Below are 20,740 nucleotides of genomic sequence, written 5' to 3'. Positions count from 1 at the left end.
TTATGAAGAATGACCTTTAATAGTGACGACAGACAGTAAACACACAGATGGCAAGACAAATATAGAAATAATCCCCAAAAATTATTATGAATCTAATTTTCATTAAAATGCTTTCACATTTTACACTATCTGAGACATTTGTAGATCTATTTATGATCACAGAGGCAAGTGCTGCTAAAGATGCAACATCCAGTGAGTGTCGTGGAATACTGAAGATCCTTTTCCTCTCAGTAAGAAAACTCTCCAGGGTTCCAGATGTCAAAGATGAGACTTTATTGAACAAAGCCGAGATGCCATCTGATCATCTAGCATCTGAAATTACACTTCAGAATCATGCATCCTTTATACAGCTTCTGTTCCACCCCCTCTCTTTGAGTGATGGCCTCTTCATCCAATAAAATCATCTCATGCCCCCTAGTGTCATCATCACCATCTCCCTTCCAGCTGGTCATCCTGACCCAACTTGCTTCAATGATGGCAAAAGCATATTTCATTTTAAATGCATAAAACACACTGTAATCACTTCATATGGTTACATGTTTTATATTAACTAACAGTCATTACTTTCTGCATGAATTTGATTAGTATATGAAATGATTTCCCTTATTACAGTCATTAGTTGCACACATTCCTGTAAGATGGGAAATGTGTGCACACCCACATACATTTGTTTCATCTCGTTTCTAGCACTAATTAACGCACATGTGTCCTCTGACTCTTTCAGACAGGTACCAGACAGTGCCTAACTTTGTTTTAATTAAAACATTTGATTATTCCTTTAGTATCAATACACACATTTGTTCTGGGTCATTCACAGAAAGGCTGTAATTCTCCCTAGACAAGTTAAGCTACATTTTTCTGTTGATTTGCACTTTGATTAAATGATAATTAAATCAATAACTGAATGATTAAATATCTAACATATTGAATAACATTCATAATGCAGTTATTCATAGTACATTGATTACACATTGTCATTTTTAGATCAATGCATATTGTATACATGTCAATTCAATGATCAAAATGGATCAATTGAATGAATAAATAAAAATATTCCATATGAGCGGCAGTTCTGTGGATGGAAACATTTACATTTACGCATTTGCTCTTTTATCCAAAGCAAATTACAGAGCACTTATTACAGGGACAATCCCCCGGAGCATCCTGGAGTTAAGTGCCTTACTCAAGGACACAATGGTGGTGACTGTGGGGATCGAACCAGCAACCTTCTGATTAACAGTTATGTGATTTAGCCCACTACACCACCACCACTCCAGAAACCACGTCAGGTTCCACTTCTGTCAGACAAGAACAGAAAGCAGAGACTGCAGTGGACACAGAATCATCAAAACTGGACAGTTAAAGACAGGAAAAACCATCTGGTCTGATGAATCTCCATTTCTTCTGATATAACAAATGGTAGTCCCATTGAAAAATCCATATCGATCGACCACTAACTGTGACTTGTTGGGCAATTGTTTTTACACGAGATGAAGAAATTATATGAAGAACAGTGGTATGGTTTCTCTCCAGTATGAATTCTCTCATGTGTTTTAAGGTGATGTGAAAGAGAGAAACTCTTTTCACAGTGTGAGCACTTGTATGGTTTCTCTCCAGTATGAATTCTTTCATGTGTTTTCAGGTGTTCTGACTGAGTGAAACTCTTTCCACAGTGTGAGCACTCGTAAGGTTTCTTTCCAGTATGAATTCTCTCATGTTTTTTCAGGTTTTGTGACTGAGTGAAACTCTTTCCACAGTGTGAGCACTTGTATGGTTTCTCTCCAGTATGAATTCTCTCATGTGTTTTCAGGTGTTCTGACTGAATGAAACTCTTTCCACAGTGTGAGCACTTGTATGGTTTCTTTACAGTATGAATTCTCTCGTGTGTTTTTAGGTTTTGTAACAAAGTGTAAGTCTTTCCACAGTGTGAGCACTTGAATGGTTTCTCTCCACTATGGATTCTCTCGTGTGTTTTCAGGTCTTGTGACCAAGTGAAACTCTTTCCACATTGTGAGCACTTGTATGGTTTCTCTCCAGTATGAATTCTCTCATGTGTTTTCAGGTCTTGTGACCAAGTGAAACTCTTTCCACATTGTGAGCACTTGTATGGTTTCTCTCTAGTATGAATTCTTTGGTGCAGTTTCAAGTTGCTGGCTGTAATAAAGATCTTTCCACATTCAAAGCACATATGATCCCCCACACCAGTATGTATTTTCTGGTGCTCTTTAAAATAGGACACGCATACAAAACTCTTTCCACAAAATGAACACTTGTAAGGCTTCTCATTTGTGTGAGTTTTCAGATGTTGTTTTAGGTACTTTGCCAGAACAAATGTTTTACCACACTTATCACATCCAAATGACTTTTCCCCAAAGTGACAAAAGAGATGACTCTTGAGATTGGTTGCAGCTGCAAAACTCTTTCCACACTGATGGCACGTGTAAGGTCTCTCTCCAGTATGAACTCTCATGTGAATATTAAGATGCATTTTACGTGTGAAACTCTTTCCACACTGAGAGCAGGTGAAAGATTTCTTGGCTGCTCTTTGAGGATTTTTTGGTGAGAAATTATTTTCAGTGTTTGAGCCACTCAAAGATTTTTCTCCAGATATAAAATCATGCTGTTCATCCTCCACTTCATTCAGTTCTTCACATTCCTCTCTCACGTCCATCAGCTCTGCAATGAACACAATAAATGGAAAAAAAATTAACAAAAGGATTGTACAATCAATATTATACATGATTTGTTACTGGTGTAATATTATTATGATGTAGTGCTTGAGTTGGTGCAATATTGTTTATTGTCTGTTGTTTTGTTTTGCTCTAGTTGTTTTTATTTATTATATTAATAGATTATAAATGATATATATATTTTAAGATATGAGTTGTGTTGCTGCTGCTGTAACGTCTGAAATTCCCCCTAGGGGGAACAACAAAGTTATCAATCAATCAATAAACTTCTAACCCACTGGAATTGTGATATAGTCAATTAAAAGTGAAACAATCAGTCTGTAAAAACTGTTGGAAAAATTACTTGTGACATGCACAATATGGTCTAAGAGGCGCAAAAGGTAATTTACTTTAGTGTTTGTTTTTTATTGTGCATATGTTGTTTTATATGTCTTTACAAGAACAATGTGATGTGTTATCTGTGATCTCATTGGATTTGTCATATGTCTGGTGAGTGAGCAAGTTCAGACTTGCATTTCAGCACACAATCGCAGGGGCATCTTGTGGACAGATCAGATGTCGGAGAAGAGGCTTGCCGATTCGCAGAGTTCGGGAGTGTAGGCTCCTGACACCGCTTAGGAAACTACTGTGACCCGACCAAGAGAGGGCGACGTTTACCAGCATAGGACTACCGCTTTGCAAGTATCCCTTCAAAAGGCTTCTGTCTTCAAGCAGAAGAGTGCGGCTCTGCAGTCAACAGAAGGTTTGACTGTGCTACTTCTACATCTTTATGGAGATTTAAAAATATAAATAAATCTTGCCAACTTGCAAGATTTCATCCCATTTGAACATTCCCACATTCAAAAACCTGAAACCATCAGAAAGTGGAATCATCTGAATAAAATATCACAGGAAATACCAAAGCTGATGGGATTGTAAGGTTGGACTCCTTATAGGTTACGACTATTCAAGAGCATTGTCACCACAAGTCATCACAGGTGGTGATGAAGAGCCGTATGCCATCAGGACAGACCTTGGTTGGAGCATTGCTGTCAGTTCACCATGGGTTGCAAAGTCAACAGAAGCTACAGAATGAAAGAATACACCAGAATTTAGAGGTGCACATGGAGATGCCCCTCCCATTTAAGACACGTCCACAACTGCCAGAAAATAAGCGGCTGGCTCTAGTATGGCTGAAGCACCTGAAAGGAAAATTTTAGAAAAACCCCAAATTCAAAGATGACTATGTTAAATTTATGGAAAGTGTCTTCAAGGATGGTGATGCGTTAAGAGCTGAACACCAACCCAAGGCGGGAAATGTGTGGTATATTCCTCACAAAGGGGTGCATCACCCTAGAAAGCCAGAGGAAATTAGAGTTGTGTTTTACTGCTCTGCCAAGTATGATGGCACTGCTCTGAACGATCACTTGCTAGCTGGACCTGATCTCACTAATGGGCTGTCAGGAGAATTCTGCAGGTTTCACAAACATCCAATCACAGTTATCTGTGATGTAGAAAGGATGTTCCACAGGTTCCATGTAAGCCAGGAAGACAGATTACTTTCGGTTCCTGTGTTGGGAAAATGGCAATACAAATTCAGAGCCAAAGGAGTATTGCATGAAAGTCCATCTTTTCGAAGCAGCATCCTCTCCTGGCTGCGCAAGTTATGGAATGAAGTATCTTGCATGCCAAAAGGAAAGGGAGTATCCTGCAGCAGCCAGCTTCATCAAAATAAATTTCTATGTCGATGATGGCCTCATTAGTATAAAAACTGTGGACACAGCTATCAAACTAATGAGAGAATCACGTAATGTGTGTGCAAAGTGTAGATTGCACCTCCGCAAGTTCTTCTCCAACAGCAGAAAATTCTTGGAGTCAATTCCTGTCAGTGAACGAGCCAGTGGAGTTCAGGATGTGGACCTCAGTTTTGATGAACTCCCAGTCCAGACTGTATTGGGAGTTAAGTGGAGTGTGAATAGTGACACCTTTTCCTTTAAAGTTGCCCTGGGTGAGAAACCAGCAACATGCCGAGGAAACCTCTCAACTGTGGCGTCTGTGTTTGCCCCACTAGGCTTTCTGGCTCCCTTCCTCCTACCAGGAAAGAAAGTACTACAGGAGATGTGGGGGCAGTGGTGGCTCAGTGGTTGAGGCTCAGGATTACTGACCAGAAGGTCGGGGGTTCAAGCCCCAGCACCACCAAGATGCCACTGGTGGGCCCTTGAGCAAGGCACTTAACTCCATGTTGCTCTGGGGGGATTGTCCCTGTAATAAGTGCACTGTAAGTAGCTTTGGATAAAAGCGTCTGCCAAATGCATAAATGTAAACAGGGCATTGAATAAATGAACCACTGTCTGAAGAGTTAATGCCATGATGGACGAGTTGACTGAATGATCTAAAGACTCTGTAAAATCTTCAGATTCCAAGATGTTTTGCTCCTGAAAACCTATGGAATTTTCAGAGAATTGAACTCCATCACTTTTCAGATGCGAGTAGCTATGGGTATGGTCAGTGCTCGTACATCCAAGCGTTCAGTGAAGAACTAGAGTAAAATATAAATTTTCCACAACAGGTGCAACCCTTGTGTCGCCAATGAGGAAGGAGCAGTGCACTTTGTCTTCACTGAATGCTTGGATGTACGAGCACTGCTCCTTCCTCATTGGCGACACAAGGGTTGCACCTGTTGTGGAAAATTTATATTTTACTCTAAGACATTATGTGGATTTTCTTTCAATTCAATCATGTTTCTCTATAGTATTTTATTTTCTTTCACCTGGCAGAAACAGGAGACACACACACACAGTAAAACAGATGGTCAAGGAAAAGGCCTTTTGAACTCCCCAATATGAGTGCGGGAAAGACTTTTGTTGAAGTTTCACGGACCACTGTCTTCAGGACGAGATAGTGTTTATATGGCCTTTTATGACCTCACAGATGTAAGCATCGTAAAACCCGGGGGGGCTTAGAAGGGCCATTGGTATTTCTAAGACCAGTTAAAATCCGGTTTTAGTGGGATCAGTGGAAAATTACGGAAGAAGGGACTTTGAGGACGGGGGTATAAATAGGCCATGTGTTTTCTGTGTGAGTTAGGGTCTTGTTCCTATTGCGAGGTAGCTGTCGCGATACTTTTGTGAACAAACCTCTTTTAAAAGAATAAACTATCTTTTAAAATATAATTTGGACCCTGATGTCTCTTATCTTGATGCATATTTGTTTAATAATTGTTTTTTGCCACAACACACCACAAAGGTTGTGACCATATCTAGGCTTGAGTTAATGGCTGCAGTGATCTCCTCAGCTGTCAGTAGAATGTTAAAGGAGGAGCTGGAGCTCAAAACTGACCATGCGTATTTTTGGATAGATTCGCAGGTAGTCTTGGGCTACATTAACAATGAGGCCTGGAGGTTTCATGTTTTTGTGGCAAATCGAGTCCAAAGGATCAGAGAAGCAACTGACACTGCACAGTGGCATTATATAGACACTGATCAAAATCCAGCGGATCACGCTTCCAGAGGCCTCAAGGTGTCAGAGCTGATTAGTTCAGATTGGCTTACTTTACCAATGTTTCTTTAGGAAAGAGAGATTGTCACACCAAAGTCAACTCCAGAGCTCCAGAGTAAGTGAAACTTCAGCTGTATGGCAAGATTTCAAACAAACTTTTCACATTGTCATTATGGGGTATTGTTTGTAAAATTTTGAGGAAATAATTAATTTAATCCATTTTGGGATAAGGCTCTAACATAACAAAATGTGGAAAAAGTGAAGCGCTGAGAATACTTTCCAGCTGCACTGTATGTGTACGTGTATATGTATATATGCATATCTTTTTAGTTTGACCTGTGAGTGAGAAAACTGTCTTTCTTGTATCAAACTCAGACATAACAGAGGATTGTCATAAAAATGTAACACGATATTAAAGAAAGAAACATACCTGCAGGAATAAAATCATCATCATCATCTTCATCACTCTTTTGTTCTTCTGTTGTGTTTTCTACTTTTATCTCCTGCTTCACTTCAATCTTCACTGGTGTCTGCAGCATCTTCTGTTCATCACCATCATCATCATCATAATCTTCATCACTCTGTTGTTCCTCTGCTGTGGTTTCATCATCATCTTCATCACTCTGTTGTTCCTCTGCTGTGGTTTCTCCTCTCATCTTCATCAGGTTCCTGCAGTCCAGCAGCTTCACTGAACACATCTTCACTGATGTCTGCAATATCTGCTGTACCTGTTCATCCTCACCACTCTGTTGTTTCTCTGCTGTGTTTTCTTCTTTTATCTCCTGCTTCACTTCAATCTTCACTGGTGTCTGCAGCATCTGCCGTTCTTCATCATCTTCATCAGTCTGTTGTTCCTCTGCTGTGTTTTCTTCTTTTATCTCCTGCTTCACTTCAGTCTTCACTGCTGTCTGCAGCATCTGCTGTTCTCCAGCATGAATCACATCCACCTGCTCTCTCATGATGAACATCTGAACACAAAAACATCATCATTATATTGGACTGACATTCAAAATTAAAAATATTATTATATGATTACTAGGGCTGTAACGATATGCAAACCGCTACCGAAATCGCGATACAAATATCCATGATCCCATGTCGTTGTTACATGCCCCTCTCTAACTCCAGCAGCCTGACATCTGATACAGATGCAACACCTTGAGCTCTTTACACACACTACAATAAAATTCATTTTCTAGTTTCACAGTAAACATTATAGGTAAATCATGAAATTAGTATTCTATTTAGTTAGTAAGTTAAGGCAAGTATGATTTTACACTTGGTTTTGCATCTTCCAACTATGTGTCATGTGACCACTTTCCCAGACGTGTCCACGCCTGCAAAGTTTAACTATTCAATTATCTCAAGATGGCTAATAACCCTGAAATCGCAGACCCTCCAGGCATATACAGCTCAGTAGTATGGGATATAATTTGGTTATCCAGTGGAGTACAGGGATGGCAATTGTGTCGTAGACAGAACACATACAATTTGCCGTAACTGTTTCAAAAAACTTCCTCAGGTGACAGGCAACACATCAAATATGCTCACGCATATCAGAAGACATCATCCCGACATTGATCTAAGCAGTACACGGAAGAAATCTCAACATCAGCAGGTTACTCTTCCTAATGCCTTACAAATTAAGTTACCAGCCAACTCCGACTGTGCTCAAAATCTTACCACTGCAATCAGCGCTTTCATGGTTCTTAATATGTGCCCCTATTCAATGGCTGACCGCATTCCACCCAAAGGTGTTGCCTAAACTTTATGATGAAGTGATGTTTAAACTACAGGAGGAGTTGGATAATGCCAAATTCATTGCATTGACTACACTACAGATGGGTGGACGTCCCATGCAACATGACCATTACCCTGCACTATATTACGGATAATTGGGTAATTTCAAACCCTGTTCTCTAAACTCGCGCTGTCTACGAAAGTCCCACTAGTGAACATTTGTCAGAGATCCTACAAAAAATTATAGCGGAATGGAGAATTGGCAGACCAAACGCCAGTATCCCTGTGACAATGGACAATGCCAAGAACATTGTGAAAGCGGTTGAAGCTGCCGGATTTTCACCCCAAATTCGATGCTTAGCGCTTACTCTAAATCTGGCTTCACAGAAGGGAATGAGTGTTAACCAAATGTCCCGGCTTTTAGGCAGAGTGAGAAAAGGTCACTTTTTTCCATCGAAGCACTACAGCTGCAGCAGTGTTGAAGACAAAACAAGAAATGCTCCAGCTTTCTTCACATAAGCTAATGCAAGATGTACTGACCAGGTGGAACTCAAGCCACGACATGCTTGAACGCTACCTAGAATAGCAGGCTGCTGTTTTCTCTGCACTTACTGATAGGAGTGTTAAGAGGAACACAAAGGACATTGTTACTTTGTCCGATGATGATGTGAAAGTAGCTGAGGATGTGGTTCAGGCTCTCAAACCACTCAAAACAGTGACAACTATCATGAGCACTGACCAGCTGCCAACAGTTTCAATGATAATGCCACTGAAACACACAATCTTGGCATCCATGAGGCACAATGACTCAGATTCAATAGTTGTGAAAGATGTCAAAACTCCCATTGCATCTGACTTCCAAGAGAGAAACCTGTGGCATGATCTTCATGAGTGTGATTGACAGTATTCTGGAAGACTGTCCACCACAGGTATTTGATAAATAGTTTCAATCTAAACAGAATTTATTTATTTGTCTTTTTTAGGTAGTTTTATTTATGTATTTTTTTTCTTGATTTCCATATTTGGATAATTCAGTGTAATAATATCTGACATCATATTGCAATTGTGTTTGACTTTGATAGGCCCAGGCCTCCGGAGAGACAGAGGAGCAATCAGAGGTGGCATCCAGCAGCAGCGACTGTCCTCCTGCAAATAGAGCACCAATCACTGAACTGTTTGGAAACATCTTTCCAGCGGAAAAGGCACCACCACCATCCAAGCCCTTGTCTCAAAGTGATGGTGTCTGGATCAGTCACAAAAGAATTAACTGGACCCAACCATTTAACAACCTTTGCGGGGACTTTATATTTAGCAGAAAGTTTGGCCATAAACCCATCATCTGCTCTGGATGGGGGGTGAGTGGACAGGTGTTAATCCTGTACTTTCATGCCAAGCAGTATTAATAGCGAATCTGAAATCTGAATTTGTCTCAATGCCGGTGTTGCTCTAATACCAAAGATGCGATCATGGTTTTAAGTTACGATTCATTTGTTCGGTCAGATTTGTCGAAGGATGGTAGGCTGTAGTCAACTTTTGGATAACTCCCCACTGTTTGCATATCAAGTTGATAAGGTGAGAAGTAAATTATGGCCTTTGATCCAATACGAGATATGCCGGGGTTCCTCATCTGGTGAAGATCTCTTCTATGAGAATCCTGGATACCTGGGATGCTTTGGCTTTCCTTAACGGAAACAATTCCACCCACTTGGAACAGTAATACACAGTAACCAGATGATGTTAATTTTGTTCAGCACTTCAAGGTGGTTCAGCACTACAAGGTCCCATGAGGTCAACATCTATCATATCTCCAGATTTGGCAACAGGAGTACACAGCAAATGGCCAGATAATTTCATTAGTGAGGGTTTGTACTTTTGACAGACGTGACACTCTTTACAGTATTTCCACACTTATGGTCTCAGGATAGGCCAGTACACTGTCTCTAGGAGTCGAAAAATATTTTTTAGTTTTCCCAGGTGACCGCTGAGTGGGTTGTCATGGGCATACTGCAGAAATGCATCCCGATGAATACATGGAATGACCAACTGGAGTTTGTGTACTTTGACCATCAGACACACTGTGAAACAAGAAACCATTATCCACAATGTATCAAACTCGTGAAATGTCAGACGATGTCTGACTTTGTCTTTGCAAAAGAACTCCTGAACTTCTATGAAATTAGACTGAGGTCTACCGGCATGTTGACTAGTGGTGCAATGGTCTTGGAAGCTTTTACAATGAAAATAGTATCAGGCAGAGCATTGTGACTGAGTTCTGGATAATACATTTTGTACAATTTTGTATTGTCCTTTCCTGTACCTTACATTGAAATAGAACCCTTGTAAACGTATTGTCCAGTGAATGAGACAAGAGGATGCTTTAGGTGTTGAAAAGCCATGTCAAGGAGGCATGGTCAGTCACCCCTATGAAAGATCGACCTTCAAGGTATGGTCACCATTTCTTTATGGCCCAGACAATGGCCAAGCACTCTTTCTCAGATACAGCATTTGACTTCTCTGCTCCTCTGAGCAACCGGGATGCATAAGCAACCACATGCTCTTCACCTGCTATCTCCTGTATAAGAACAGCCTCAAACCAAAATCACTTGCATCGGTCTGCACACTGAAATGTTTGCTAAAATCAGCTGTAATTAAGACAGTTGCTCGTATCAGATACTGCTTCATTGTGTGAAATGTTAAGAATGTTGAGATTGTTCTGTCCAGATCCATGTAGCACTTATCTGCTTCAACGCATGTAGTGGAGCAGCTTTCCCTGAAAAGTGGGGAATGAAACAGTGATACCAGCCTGCTAATCTTAAGAAACTTTGAACATCCTTAAGGGATTGAGGTTTGGAGAATGACTTGATTGCAGAAACTTTAGATGGATCTGTTTTTATGCCTTCGCCTGAAACTATATGACCCAGGAATGTAAGTGATCTCTGGCTGAAGTTACATTTCTCGATGTTAAAGGTGAGTCCAGCTTTATGAAGCAATGTAAAAACTTGGAGATGTTCTGACATGGTTTTGGAATACACATCAATGTCATCAATGTATACCATGCAACACTTCCCTCTTACTTTTCTGAGTACATGTTCCATCAACCTTTGAAAAGAGATAGCAAAGTCCTTTTGAAAAGAACTTTACATAAGCGGTCTTCTGAATGTTGTCAGACTCCAGCTCCAATTGCCAGTAGCCACTTTTTAAGTCAAGAGTACTGAATTCTGTGGCTCCGTGTAGTGACTCCAGGATATCCTGTATCTGAGACATGGGGTAGGCATCTAGATGTGTCTTGACATTCAGTCCACGGTAATCAATACAAAATCTGGATCCTCCATCCTTCTTTTGAACTACCACCACTGGTTAATCTTAAGGGGAAATAGATGGTTGTATGATTCCTTTGTCCAGTAGTTCCTGTGTTTGTATTTCAATTAATTGCTGTTTTTCAAGAAAGACCTTATATGCACGTTTCCTTACTGGTACTTCGTCTATGGTAACGATTCAGTGTTTGTACCCAAGAAATTGGTCGGTCAAAAATTTTCAAACAGTAGGCCAGCTTAACATCAGACTCTCCAACACTTTTCTTGTGTCTAGATTATACTACGTAGTTCACTTTTGGCAAAAATATCCCACATACTATGTATTCCAATAACAACGTATTCCCTCATCGAGGGCTCATAATCACACATTGTATATCTTTCAAAAAAGGGTATTGCACAGCATCGCCCTCATCGCAGAGCTTCATGCTATGTCCTTCATCCCCCGGCAAAGATATTGCACAAGTAATGGTCAACCTTGTCGGAGGGTTCATAATCAAATGCCATCCACATAGTTTATAAATCACCCTAGTCAAAGGGCTTATACAATACATACATTTTCTCCAGCAAAGGGAACGGACAACAATGTCGCTCCATCACAGGGCCAGAAGAAACATCGTCATCTTCTGACAGATATCACACAATTAACGCCACCCTTGACTTAGGGTTCATAATGAAACGCATAAACCACATCACTCGTATAACCGTCCTTCTTGGAGAGCAAACACCATATATTAATTATCTTTAGCAAATGGATCGCACAACAATGTCACACCATCACAGGGCTTAAATTAAAATTTGTCCATTCTAAAACGGACATCATATAATTAACGCTCACACTTGCCAGAGGGTTCATAATCAAACATCATCCACATCGCTCATACTAAGGCTGCACGATTATAGCAAAAATCATAATTGTCGATTATTGCACTTGATAGTGTAATCGTGATTATTAATGTTGATTAAAATATTAAATTACCATTAAGTCCCAAAGTAAGCAACCGTTCTTCAGAGTAGCAGACTAACTTCACAATCCTTCAGGGCTCTATAATTAATCAAAATAACAAAAAAATGGAGATATAATCATTTGTGAATATTTAACTGCCAAAGTCTGCGATTAAAGACCGATTAAACATGGTCAGTGTGCACTTCAGAATGAACCGGCGATCTGTGTGCATGCATTGGGCTTGTGTTTTTAGCGTAGTTAACCTCCATTTTGAAGTAGTGCAGGTTCAAGCATTCAAGCAATTCTGAACATTAGTAACCGCTATAAAGTTATTATACAAATTTACCAACATGGAACAATAAAGGAGAGTTTGACAGCGGTTCACAAGAAGTGAAACTCATAACTGTCAAACAAACATTGCACTTTTCCCATAATAAAATCTCAGGTGAAGGTGAAATAAACAGGACTGCACTTGCAGTGTCAAAATTAAAACCTCAGTTTAGGGTGAATTAAATAGGGCAGAAATATATACATTTATTTATAATGAATCTTACCCTGAATATAATAATAATTCAGTATTATATTATAATAATAAACTTGACTGGGTTCCACAGTAATAATTTAGTATGATGCTAGATTCAACTGGTTTCTAAAAAATAAGTTACGTAGTTTTTGAACACCTTAATCATTCTCAAAGACAAATGTTTTAGTAAAAATATATGAAGGTAAATAAGATTTTTATTAAACTTCCATGTATGATTTTTTTCTAAATATAAGTATTATTGTGCAAATCAATGAAAAATATTACATTTTACTCTCCCTTGTGTTAATTTAGTATAACTATGTGAGAAATATGCCTTCATGAAAAAAGATTTCTATTTAATACCGTTGAAATATTAATTGTATTTGGCTACAACGGCTGTTTACATGAAATGATGGTTCCTCTGATTGAAAAAATATATATACTTTTATGCTATTTCAGAACAAAAATATCATTATCGAGATGTATTCAACTAACCTAAAAGCGCATCTAAAAAAACAAAAACTGCAGTTGGAGATGGAGAGGAGCCTTTAATGTTTTTATTGACATTTCGATTCCAATGTCTGAATATTCAAAATAATTAAAAGTGAATTGCTCTCTGAATGGGAGTACTTGCATTATTATGCTATAAATGGCTTTAAAATGTCAATAATAGCGTTTATCTCAAGGACAATATATCGTCCAACAAAAGTAGTTATCGTGACTGGCCTTAAGACAGTGATGAGTGCATGAGAAGAATAAAAATCTAAAAATTATTTTGTTTAAATTAAAACAAAGGAGCAGCAAACAATACAGATTAGTGATCGGTCCTTGGCAACACTGTATGCACATGCGCAGCTTGTTGGCAACACTACGCCATCAGTCAAGATACACTGGACTTCTCTGGCTCTTAACGGTTTTGTTTTGATATTTTCTCACCTCGTGCATGTGACCAGTAACAAAACAAGCTACATCAGGCGGTTATACGCTTCTCTTATGCTCATAAAAACACCAAATAGATTCAAAAACAACATGCACAGAAAAATAAATATCAAAATAAATACAAATGCCAATAATAATGTAAAACACATTGAACACTTACAGAACTGAGCGTCCAAACTTTCAGATCTTCTTCTTCTTGTATTTTCTTTCGGTTTAAAAAAAACAACTTCTGGTGAATTTCCGCCTCCTGCTGGACTGGAGTGTTTGAAACACCGACATCTGATTGATCAGTCCTGCTGTTGTTCAACTTAAAAATGCATTTTGTTGCATTATACAAGAAAATCTGAAGTTTCCTGACTTCTGTTTATATAGAAATGTCCTAAATGTTTTCAGAATTTGAAATCTTTGTCTAATAAAGCAGGGCTCTAAAATAAGGACTGCCCGATGGCCCCGGGGCCAGTGTGAGAAAGATTCTGGCCAGTTGCTAGAACGGTCACTTGCCCGATCGGGCCAGTGCTGCATTTATAACATTAGTGTAAGCAAACAAAGCGAGAAAACACAAAAATTACACGGAGCGAGCACGAGTATATTTATCTCGCAAAGATGCGCAAATGCATAATATACTGGAGGCGCCTGTGAACGCACAAGGTCGTGCAGACACCGAGCACACTCTCCTAGCACTGTCCTCGCTCTTTTCCAAATGTTTTAGCAGCAGCTATTAGCAATGTGTAGAAAATTTAAAGAATAACCCCACTTAATGAATTTCGAAGTGGGATTCCCCGCACATTCCGTGTTCACAGTGTGTGAAATCCCCACATTTTTTGTTTTTTACATGTTTGTGAAAATTAGAAAACCACATATTGGACACAAGAAATCGACAGTTGCTTTCGATAGGACTGAAAATCCACGTCTTTCCGTGCATAATGTCTCATCATCATCTCTCTCTGTGAAGTGTAGTCTGTTTAACATGCATGTGTTCTCGTAAAGGGACAGAGCGCTAGTTTTATTCCCACTGTAATAGAACAAACACATTTTCTCACATTATTTCGCTTTTAGAGATGAAGTGCTGAATGAGACGTAATAAACTTTGTTAAACCCCAGTTGTACATGTGTCTGGAAATCACGAGCTGCTCAATATCCAAAATGTAAATATACATTTCATTAGGTAATGTTTCAAAACGTAAGCATTAATTTGACATGATAATGCCTGTACATATCTCATTTCTGGACCACACAGGTATTTCTGTTTTTGTTCTTTGTATATCAGTCAGTATTGGTCTTGTTTGGGTTGTCTGATTTCATGTTCCCATTCTGTCACTCACTCGACGTTGTGTCGATGTAGTTACACTAGGGGTCGATCTTGAGAGCCCCGATCACCTCAGATTTTTGTGGCATATTAGTACAAGGTCCTCCCCTTTGGCCTGCCCCTGTCCCCTCATGTCTTCACGAAAGTCGCAGAGGCAGTTCTTGCCCCGTTAATGGAAGTGTGCATCTGCATACTCAACTACCTCGATGACTGGCTGATTTTAGCACACTCTCGAGAGTTGCTGTGCGCACACAGAGATTTGGTGCTCAGGCTCTCCCCAGTTCAGAGCATCTCTTTTCTCGGCATGGAGTTAGACTCGGTCTCAATGATAGCGCGCCTCACAAGCGAGCGTGCGCAGTCGGTGCTGGACACAAATGCCTCCACACTAGGCTGGGGCACCATGTGCGATGGGCATGCAGCCGCCGGTTCCTGGTCAGGACCGCGACTGGGTTGGCACATCAACAGCCTAGAGTTGCTGGCTGTACTTCTCACCCTGCGGAGGCTATTGCCGTTGATCCAGGGCAAGCATGTGATGGTCCGATCCAACAACACAGTAGTGTTCCTGAGACCCTGACCGGGCTATGTGCCCAAGGTTCCCACGGCCCCCTTCAGCAGACCCCTCTAGCAGACATCTGCAAATTTTACAGTCTCCGGGTTGAGCCGGTTTCGCCCCGTGCTCTTTCAGGTATGAACAGGTAGAGTTCAGTAATACGGAACAGCTGGCCGGGTGTATAACGCCTTTCCCCTCCCCTGAGGTGAAAACGTGCACTTTTACCCCCATTTGAGTTCTCGAAATCGTGGACCTGGATGTCCTTCCTCCCTAGCCCTACGGATCGCGAATTTGGTGGAGTTCGCAGCCAGCCCCGCTATGGTGTCTAATATGCCCTGTACTGGGATAGGTGCTCCACAGGTGCCGATTACTCCAGTAACCTCTGTGATGTATATTCAGTGGTACGGTCTCCCTGTCAGTGGACCAGCATCTCACTTGGGCAGAGCTCTCTCTGCCCCCGGTCGCTGTGTTTGTAGAGTCCCCCCCTCGTGGCGGGACCTACCACCTCGTCTCTTCCAAGTGCGGCTGCTGAGACCATGTGTCGTATTGCCACATGTTGACCTCCCCTTTTGGGCAGGATGTGGTCTCCGCTCGGTCTTTTCCCCCTGCAAGAATAGGAAAGGAAAAGAACAACTTCCCCGATGCGTATGATAGTGTTAGATGGCCCCGGCCGAATCTAATACTCTGTGGAGAGAAAACATAGAGGGAAAAGGCTGCAGCTGGCATGGTCTGATCCCATGCTAGTTACATCACTTCCCCCCGTCAAGGTTGTGGGGAACTACATGACATGTTTTGGGGCATTGGGGGAGGTTACCTGCAGTCTGATGCATCTGCTATTACGCACGCAGCAGCTTGCACCTGCATTGGCAGTTCACGTAACATGGTTCAGCTATTGTGATGTTTTCCCATAGGGACCCCTAGTGTCACTACATCAACACAAGATCGAGTGAGTGACAGAAGGGGAACATCTCGGTTAATGTCGTACTGTCCCTCTTGCCACAATGCTGCACTAGCCGCTGAAATGGACGAGACCGTGTCTCGGCTCCTGAGCACAAAACCTGAGTGAATCCTGCTTTCCAGCTCCCTTTTATACTCCTATTGTATTAAAAACATAAGATATGTAATAAATATTTATCTTTGGACACATTTTTTTTAAAGCCACGATGGTAAAAACAGCTGTGTGTCATTTTTGTGTTGGGGCTAGTGAAAATCTGAAGCACTGGCCCAACAGGTCCAGTAGAAAAATCCTTAGCGCTGAGCCCTGCACCTTCAAACATCACTGGGAAACAAAAACGTTTAAAGTATGAAAGTTTAAAAGAATCATTTACCCTCATACTGTTCCAAAACTGTACAACTTTCTCTCTTCTGCTGACTACAAAAGACAACCTTTTATCATTGCCACACATTTTCATAATATTTGCTAAAAGGAGACTGTCAAGCTCCAAAATGACAAAATAAATACAAATAAACCATAAAAGTTACATAACTTCTTGACTAAAGCTCCGCTCAGCAAAAGCTCTGAAATGGACCACAAAAGATTTCAAGATTTATGTATTGTCATATGTGTAAGTGTTACAAGTGTAAAATCTTACTTTGCAATCCTCACCAATCCATCGGATATGGTTGTCAATTTAATTTCGAAAGGCAATCATACTTTGCAGAACATCATCACGTCATATTATAAGTATAGTCAGGAATAAATGAACAGCACTTTTCTCCAATTAGAGCACATAGTCCTTCTTTAACTAAGAGATAATCAAGGGCAGCTCTGTTTTTGAGAGAACCAAGCTTGAGGTTCTTCATTTCATCAGTCATCAAATGAAATCCTTCAGTTGCATAATCTGCAAAAGTTTCCAATTCAAGTCTAATGTTGCCAATTAGATAAGCGTTATGAACTGTTCCATACCAAGGAAAAATCCTTTCTAATGTTTTACTTAGGGTGAAATTTTCAAATGTGGCCTTTATAAATAACGGCTAGGCCTAATCTTTCCCATGGGTTTGTGTGACTATTTTTCTAAGATATGCCCAGTCTTGGAATCAGGTGTAATGAACAACATAAACATTAAATAACAACAAACTGACCAGGATTGTGGTTAGCCATACATAGGCAGAGCTGCCGCATATCCAATATTGATCCTTCAGTACCCCAAATTTAGCATCTCTTGGGAGAATGATTGAATCAGAATAAACAGTAAGATTCTTATACACTGGTGTGAGTTAAAACGTGGAGAAAATTGGCATTTCTCTTAAAACATAAATTTCAGATTTATAGACTCTAAATCTATTACGGATGAAAGGGTCAATAGAATCATGTTCACATGATACATTACCCATAAATGAACATGCTGTTTTGACAATATCAATTTTCATCGGAGCAAATCGATGGGCTATATAAGTTAGCCGTCCAGTACAGGTTCCTTCCGTCAGGACAATGACCAGGGCATATAACCATATAATACACTTAGATTCAGTCTCTGGCAGTGGATTCGGTTGAAGTCGGAGTGGTTTATCTATGGAGTGTGGAGTATTAGCACAACCATAAGAGTTGTGATATCCATTACTTCGGGCAGTCTAATTAATCAATGTCCACCAAAAATTGTCTGTGGGCAGCGTTATTCGTTTAAAAATAGTCCAAGTTTTTGGCCACCAGAATCAGACTGTTCTCATTAGGTTGAGCTAACATAACAGCTCTGAGAATAATGAAGGAGTACTTTTTACTTTTATGTTTAGTTAATGGTGAAGGAGTAATAAAAAGTATACCGGATAATGTCTCACAAGCACAATTAGGACATTTCTTACAAAACCAATAACAAGCTTGGATGTCTTGTTTGGGTGCTGGGGGTGTAACACAATGCCCGTCGATGTATACAAAGTTTCCTGGGTTTGGGGCGAATCACATATGGTGGAAGTACCAGCCTCCTACGGCAACAGATTTATTCTCAAACGATGGCAGAGATGATGTCGGGATGGATCGGCCAACTGACACAGCTAGGCTGCAGGATCGCTCAGGAGGACGTCATCCATATAGTTTCTCCAGAGTATTGATGCAGATGTCAGTTATTCGACTATTCGAACTGGACCAAGGAATTCCTTGTAGTTCCCTGAGAGCATCAATTGGTACCTAATTTTTAGATTGGTATAGATAAAGAAAACACTTAAACATAAAACAACAGGAGAGGAACGAGAGAGAAAAAGGGAGAAGAAAACACATGCAAAGGATGACCCTTCCCAATAAAGTTAGTCACTACTTATAGAGCAATGAAATTCCCATTCCCTTGAAGGAGCATTACATAGGCACCATGGGGCACATTCATGTGGCTGACCTGTCAGGAAATAGGTTATTGCAGCATTAACTGGTGAGGTAGTTATGTTTGTGAATTCGTACTATCAGTATCGTTATTTTTATCGTAGAGCAAGTCAAGTCATTTTTATTTGTATAGCGCCTTTCACAACACACATCGTTTCAAAGCAGCTTTACAGAAAAACTTGCATAAACAGAAAATGAAACTTTAATATCTATAATGTCTTGGATTCATCATTGTGTAGTTTGATAAAATACTATTGTGAATTGTGTTTAAAATTAAGAAAATTAAATAATAATTGTATTTATAACCCCAGTGAACAAGCCGAAGGGAATTGTTGTAAGGAACACAAAACTCCATAAGATGTTGGTTAATGGGAGAAAAATAACCTTGGGAGAAACCAGACTCACTGTGGGGGCTAAACAACACTCTGACTAAACAACATGAATATAATGTAAATATTACTTATGTATAGTGCACGTCAAGGTATAAAATGACTAAACTAAGTGTTAACGGTCCAGTGTTTAAACAAAGATTTTGTATGAACTTTAAGATTAATGACTTTTAAGTCCATCCTGGATTAACTGCAGAAGTTCTCATAATAATAATAATAATAATAATAAATGTTATTTATAATGTCCTTTTCTTCCACTCAAGCGCTACAAAAACAGCAACCACTATACCAACAAATTTAAAGACTAAACACAAAATCACTAACATACAACAGCAACCACACATAAAAGTAATATTGATAATTATTAAAAGACTACCTTAAATAAATGAGTCTTAAGTAACTTTGTAAAACAATCCAAGGTTGAGGCATTTCTAATAGTAAAAGTAAGAGCATTCCATAGCATAGGGCCTCTGAAAGAGAAAGCTCTTTCCCCATAGATTTAAGTTTGCAGGAGGGCTTCTGAAGTGCAAATTAATTGACAGAATGAAGAGAACGGGAGGGAGTGGAGGGAGCAACAAGACTGCAAAGATACTCTGGTGCAATACCATGAACAGCTTTATACTGTACATTAAAATGAGTTTTAAAATCAATACAAGCATGGATGGGAAGCCAGTGCAACTGCGAGAGCACAGAGGTAATGTGTAGACATGGTGAGGTATGTGTAAGAACACGAGCAGCAGAGTTCTGAATATACTGAAGCCTATTTATTTTTGCTGGTAGGCCAGAAAAAGGGCATTGTAGTAATCCAGCCTAGAGGTGATAAATGCATCGATAAGCCTTTCTGCATCAGCCAGAGAGAGGCCTAAGTCGTAGTCATAGATGAATTGTCCTTTGTTAGTTAGCTGATGAAGGGTTTTATTGGCAACTAATTTATAGTCAATGTATTCCATTTCAAGAGTTTAGTCCATCATTAGACCGAGGTGATGTAGGCAGAGATCAGTTAGGTGCATCGCAGTTCAACTGGCCGGTCATTTTGGTGAGGTCTTATGTTCAAGGTTCAGGCAATGACATATGATGAATCCCATGTCTTATGGTTAGAGTTGGCATCAGTTCATCCTCTGAAGTCCATCATAATAGACTGAAGTGATGTTTGGCACCGGCTGCTATTTGTCATCATCACTCAGAGAAACATAGCAGCGGAGTCAAACAAGAAGCAGGAATGGATCCAGACTGCTCTGGTGACCTCAGGATAGGAGTCCCGAGGTTGAGATATGGAAACAAATAGAATAATATTAGCTTAGGTGCCATTAAATTTATTGCAGCATTATAGATCATGATCAATGTTTCTGGTTCCGGCAGACCAAATATACTATATATTAGTGGCTTGTTTTTAGAGGTTTTTGGTCCAACAATTAGTACCTCTGTTTTGTTGGAATTGAGAAGGTAATTTCTGGCCATCCAATCTTTTATTTCATTGATACACTCTGCTAATTTGGAGAATTGTGAAATCTCATCAGGTTTTGAAAAAATATAAAGTTGGTATTGTTGGGTATAACAGAGGA

General features: G+C 39.9%; 1 protein-coding gene across 1 annotated transcript in view; it reads right to left on the bottom strand.

Moving 5' to 3' along the window:
* Positions 1 to 20,740, bottom strand: part of LOC127625514 (zinc finger protein 160-like) — a 72,942-nt gene continuing 52,202 nt past the window's right edge. Inside the window, exons 5-7 of the mRNA XM_052100836.1 lie at positions 13,787 to 13,831; positions 6,598 to 7,135; positions 1 to 2,676 (exon numbers count right to left, since the gene is read on the bottom strand). Of these exons, the coding sequence (XP_051956796.1) occupies positions 1,454 to 2,676; positions 6,598 to 7,135; positions 13,787 to 13,831 (1,806 nt within the window). The 3' untranslated portion in view covers positions 1 to 1,453. The remainder of the gene's footprint in view (positions 2,677 to 6,597; positions 7,136 to 13,786; positions 13,832 to 20,740) is intronic.

Source organism: Xyrauchen texanus, chromosome 31 (assembly GCF_025860055.1).
Source record: "Xyrauchen texanus isolate HMW12.3.18 chromosome 31, RBS_HiC_50CHRs, whole genome shotgun sequence".
In the NCBI taxonomy this organism is placed as follows: domain Eukaryota; kingdom Metazoa; phylum Chordata; class Actinopteri; order Cypriniformes; family Catostomidae; genus Xyrauchen; species Xyrauchen texanus.
Note: the sequence above shows the minus strand (reverse complement) of the source record. Positions and strands in the feature narration are given on the sequence as shown.